Source organism: Camelus ferus, chromosome 1 (genome assembly GCF_009834535.1).
Source record: "Camelus ferus isolate YT-003-E chromosome 1, BCGSAC_Cfer_1.0, whole genome shotgun sequence".
NCBI lineage: Eukaryota > Metazoa > Chordata > Mammalia > Artiodactyla > Camelidae > Camelus > Camelus ferus.
Genome location: NC_045696.1, coordinates 55,574,957 through 55,580,609, shown reverse-complemented (window position 1 = coordinate 55,580,609; position 5,653 = coordinate 55,574,957). Strand labels below are relative to the sequence as shown.

At 39.2% G+C, this 5,653-nt stretch overlaps 1 protein-coding gene across 1 annotated transcript; it reads right to left on the bottom strand.

Annotated features, from left to right (window-relative positions):
* Positions 1 to 1,477: 1,477 nt before the first annotated feature.
* On the bottom strand, positions 1,478 to 5,283 carry TEX55 (testis expressed 55). The gene is made up of 3 exons (XM_032481230.1): positions 4,126 to 5,283; positions 3,431 to 3,577; positions 1,478 to 1,660 (listed from the first exon to the last, which is right to left on the bottom strand). The coding sequence occupies exons 1-3, from the start codon at positions 5,281 to 5,283 to the stop codon at positions 1,553 to 1,555; spliced, it is 1,413 nt and encodes a 470-aa protein (XP_032337121.1). The 3' UTR covers positions 1,478 to 1,552.
* Between the last annotated feature and the right edge of the window lie 370 nt (positions 5,284 to 5,653).

Below are 5,653 nucleotides of genomic sequence, written 5' to 3'. Positions count from 1 at the left end.
TGTCTGCTTGGAAGAAAATGAAACTCGACCCCACCTCACATCCTACACAAAATCAATTCCAGACTGATTGGATATAAACGTAAAAGACAAAAAACAAATAAAATTAAAAAAAATTAAAAACAAACAAAAAAACCCTTCACAAACAAGATAATATAGGGACTATGGTCAGGAGATTGGACTAAGGAGAGACTTCTAAAATAGGACACCTGAAGGACTAATCAGAAATAAAAAGGTTATTAAATCTGACTAAATAAAAATTAAGAATTTCTGTTCATTAAAGATACCTTTAAGAGATGAAACAGGAAGGCAGAGAGTGGGAGAAAATACGTGCAACAAATAAGTCAACAAAGAGCTCAAAACCAGAATATATAGAAAACTGTTACAAATGAATAAAAAAAGACAATACAATAGAAAAGAAGTATTTCCAAATGGCCAAAAACAAATGAAAAAGTATGCAACTGCCTCAGTACTCAGGAAAAACAAGTTCAATCTGCAATGATTGATTACTATTCATCCATTGAAATGCTGAAAAGACTGGTAACACTAAGTGTTGGATGCAAGCAGTAAGGACGTAAGACAACAAGGACTCTAACATACCCTGCTTACTGGTGGGAGTATTGTACAATCACTTTGGAAAATCTTTTGAAATAATCTACTAGAGCTGAGCAAACACATACCCTACGATCCAGCAACCACTATTGTGGGTATTTACCCAAGAGAAATATGTGTATATGTGCACCAACAGACATGCACATGAAAGTTCCCAGGAAAAATTTTTATAATAGCTCTAAGCTGGAAATAGCCTGAATGTCCACATCCAACTAAAATGGATAAATTGTGGCATTGCATCCAATGAATACTACAACGGTAATGAAAATGAATGAACCACAGTCACACACAACAGCATGGATTAATCTCACAGACATAACTTTGAGCAAAAGAATGAACAAATGAACCCCTACTACATGGTTCCCTTTATATAAAGTCTAAAAAGCTGACAAGTCTGCACAGATACAGAGAACAAACTAGTGGTTACCAGTGAGGAGCGGGGAGGGACAGTAGAGAGGTGGAGGAGAGGGAGGTTCAAACTACTGGGTGTAAGACAAGACAAGCTCAGGGATGTATTGTACAACACAGGGAATATAGCCAAGATTTTGTAAATGGAAAGTAAACTTTAAAAATTGTATAAATATTAAAAATGAAAAGTAAGTTTAAAAAAATTTAGCAGTTTGGCTGTAGAAGCCATGCTCTTAACCACTAAAACAAACAAACAAAGAAACAAATAAATAATAACCGACAAGGCTAAACCAAAGTGTTTCATGATTCATATTTCATAATAAAATTATAAAGAAAAGTGAGAATGTCATTACCATAAAAGTCAGAGTAACAGTCCCTTTGTGGGGAGCAATAACCATGACAGAAAGAAAGGGGGTTTCTCTGATGCTAGTAATATTTGAATTTTTTTTAACTTGAATGGTAGTTACTGGTATGCTCACTTCATGATAATTCACTGAGTTGTCCATGTCCTGTACACTTGTATGTGTGCTATATTTCACAATAAACAGAATAAAAAGGTGGTCCTTTTTCTCCTATTCCATACCTGGCAGAGCATAAAATTCAGGGGGTCCGCTGGCCTTTCGTAGACTAAAGATTCAGTGATCTGCTGAGAGAGAGAGAGTAACGCATCGCATTATGGTTCTGAGCTAAAGTTCTGCGGTCAGGTTATACCTGAAGCAATGTTTTGCGTTAATCTATCATAGCATGTTAAAGAAAGTCATCTCTATCTACAAATTACTTTCTTATTACTGATAGTTTTAGGCAAATTAAGGTAAAATGTGGAGGAATAAAAATTTAGTAATAAGTAGTAATGGATATTTTTCTAGTTTCCAAGATCAAATAGGTAGTGAGAAAGTTTTGGAGAAAGTTTTTGTTTTGAGAATTGTGACTTTAATAGACTGGGAAATCAATAAATTACTTTCTTTGAAAACTAGTCAAAGAAAAAATTATTGAATACAATTTTTAAAACACTATGATTTTACATAGAACTTTCCTTCTGAGGCATTTGATCCTAAAAGGTGAAAATGATGTTCAGTGTTTATAATAATAAATGAGAAAGCATATAAAAAAAACTACAGGGACTCACTTCCAGACTTTTTTGTTGTTGTTGAATAACTCAAAATACTATAATAAAGTAAGCAGAATTTTCATTTGCAGGGAATAACAATAGGGCAAATTTCAGGTATGAAATATTCTGGTCTCTTTAGTGCACCCATGTCAATCAATTATTTCATACATGTTTCTATTAAAGACATATTTATAATTAATTTTTCTTATAACAATGTTCAATAAATAAGCATTATTTTTTTCTTGACAGATGAGGAAAATTACTTACAGAATGATTAGAATTCTACTTTCTACAACTTTAACCCTTCAGTTTAATAATTAGTAGTTCTTTGATTAAAGCTAGGAAACCCAGCCACTAACATTGTCCCATTAAAGGACATTTTAAGAAAAAAGGGCACAGAGCAGGCTTAATAAAGTAAATTCCACGTATCCCCACTTTGTATGAGGAAACTGGGATTCACAGCAGTTAAATAATTTCCCCTAAATCACAAAGATGACAAGTGGCAAAGTTAGATTGGAGCCCTGAGCTAACAGATTATAAAATTTGTGCTCTTTCCTCTACATTCTGCTTCTTTACAATTAAAATTTTCCAGTTTAAATGTTTTCATTTGAGGTGGGCCATTCTTATCTACAACTTTCTAACTTCAAAGTTACTTCATGTATATATGTTATTATACATGTACATGTGCCTTGCCGGGTAATATTAACATAAAAACACACATGTCAGGAAAACAGAAACAAAAACAACCCACAAAACAGCAAAAATTTTATAAATATGGTAATATAATTCTATACTGGCCCATGAATGTCATAATTTAAAGAAGTTTCCCACCCTATATCCTGAGGCAATAAAATTTGTAATTTCAAGAATCAGAAGCAAATTTTAACTACTTCTTTTTTCCCCTAAAGAATGTGGTTTCTTAGATGGTCACAAGTTGGTCATCTTCTGAAAGTATTATTTTCCTGCCTGTGAAGTCTTTTTCTCTCCTTTTCAATTGTCAATGTTTTGTCCTTCCTTCCTAGTCTGGCTCAAACTTTAACTCTTGGCCAAGTTTTTCCCTAGCAACTAATCTACCAGCTCTCTAATTCCTCTGAAGGACTTCATATTATGGTAACAATCATTTGGTGTTTATCATTTACTATGTATTGATTAATACATCTTAATGCACTTACTGACTTCTCAATGAGATCATATCTCTTTAGCAAAGGCTCTTTCTTGTACCACTGGAAAGCCAGGTCAAAGTTTGTTTTTTACATTATAATTTCTGTAAAGCTCACAATTAAAGAAAGGGATTGAGAGGTTTACCTGGAATATTTGCAGAATGTGGTGTTTCTCCATGTATTGTAGTGCAAAGTAATAAGGATCTTCATATATTAGGGGAGGAAACTGCTTCCTATAAGGTTTGTTGTATGCCTGAGAACTCCTTCTTTCTTGGATTTCTGAACTATCATCCTGAAATAACAATATCCCCCCAAAGGGTCTTAAATAAATAAAAAATCTCCAGGAAGTTTTGTTGTCATTGTTGCTCTGATCAGTGGAAGCTGATACTGATGGGATCTGAACACCAGGAATTGGAGTAAAGGCACATTATTATGAGAGACCTGGTTGATCCAATGCACCCCAAGTCCTGGGAGGTACCTTAGACATCTCCAAGCTACTTCAAATACTTTCCCCTTCACAGAGATCTCCAATTGACTCCAAATTCCTTTCCTTTAGTAGAAGCCCAGAGAGGGGAAATGACTTAGTGTCCCAGTGTTAGCAGCAGAACCAGGACTTGAAACCCAGTCTCCTGAATCCTGGTTCATTGATCCTTCCTGAATTGCCTTACTTAGCGTAGCAGAGAAGGCAACACATCTCATTATTTCCCACCCTTCTCCTGTCCTTCCTGAATGCTACTCACCACAGTATGTGCCCTCCCCCCACTCTCCCATGTCACCACTACAGGCCCCAGGCTTGGCCTCTAACTTCCCAGGTGGGTATCAAATGCCCCTTTAACCTACAGGCTTGATTTCTGTGGCTTGAGTTTTTTCCTGACTGATGATGTAATCCAATTTGGATGAAATGGAGGGAAATTTTGGGGAATAGGCTAAGTCTTTTTCTTGCAAGTGACCGATCGATCTGTCATCAAATGGGTTGAATGCTTGCAGATCGGTTACACTTTCGGTGTCAGTTTCAAGGGAAACGTTGGATACGTTGCTGTCTGTCTGGCTAGGCTCAAATTTGCAGGGTTGTACTCTGAAGTCATCTTCTTTGTCTTCCCTGATGTTGCCAAAATCTGCAAACATTCTGTTATCAGACTGGCTATGTTCTCCATAGTCAAACACGTTGTCTTCTGTGTAGTCATACTCTTTGTCCATTAAGTCAGATACACTGTGGTCAGCCTTGTCAATTTTAAGGTGATCAGCAGGGTCAGCAGCTTGGTATTCAGCTGGTTTAGTCACTTGGTCAGACACTTCGCTGGTAGTCCTTACCAATGCTCTGTGGTCAGCATGGACAGACAATCTATGGTCAATCTGTTCAGAAGATTTTCGCTCAACCAGGCCAGACAATCTACTTTCAATCTGTTGAGTTCTTTGGTCAGTTGGGTGGGACGTTCTGTGGTCAATCTGCTCAGAGGCTATTTGTACGGATGGGACAGATGGTTTACGGTCAGTCTGTTCAGAAGATCTTCTCTCAGCTAGGCTGGACGTCCTGTGATCAATCTGTTCTGAAGTCCTTTGTTCAATTTGTTCAGAGGTACCTTGTTCAGGCAGAGCAGACATCTGGCTGTCAACCTGTTCAGTCTCGACCCCATCAGCTTGGCTAGATGCCTTGCTGTCCATCTGTTCTGACATTCTTCGGTTAACCTGATCAGATGCTCTACCATCGATAACATTAAAATAGTCGGATGTTTTGAGGTCAGCCTGATCAGATGTTCTTTCTCCAATGTTTTCATACAGTTTGGGGTCAGCTTGACTAAATTTGTTTGGTTCAGCCAGGCCAGACACTCCTTGGACAGCCTGGTCAGCTGTTTTGTGATCAGTCTGGTCATCTGTCTCCACTTCATCTTGTTTCTGCCTGTTGTCTTCCTGTCTGTCTGTGTGGCTGTCATTTGAGGACTTGGGTTTGCTTTCGACTTCCAAGGATTCTGCCGGAACTTCTTCTGGAGGCTCTTCCATTTTCTGCCTGGTACCTGACTGCCCTAGGCTGCCAAGCCGCTGTGGGTGGGGCCGAGTCTGGTCGTCCAGGCAACCTTACAGGAGCCCGCGATGACAATGCCTGCGGGCTTTGTTCGAGCCTCCCTGCACCAGTTCTTCCGGGCCCGCGGGCGGATACCTGGAGGTGAGCGGGGCCGCCCGCCGCTGCCTCCAGGCGTAGCCTGGACTGGGGCGCCAGCCACTCGCAGTGTGGATGCCAGCACAGGGGCCGACACCCTTCTCCGGAGAAGAGGTGATGACCAGAGGTGTGGCGTCGCCACCGCCCAGCGACAAGGTCTCAGGGCTCTGTGAATCGGCGCATTAGAGCGGTACCCTCCTTGTTTCCTTGTGG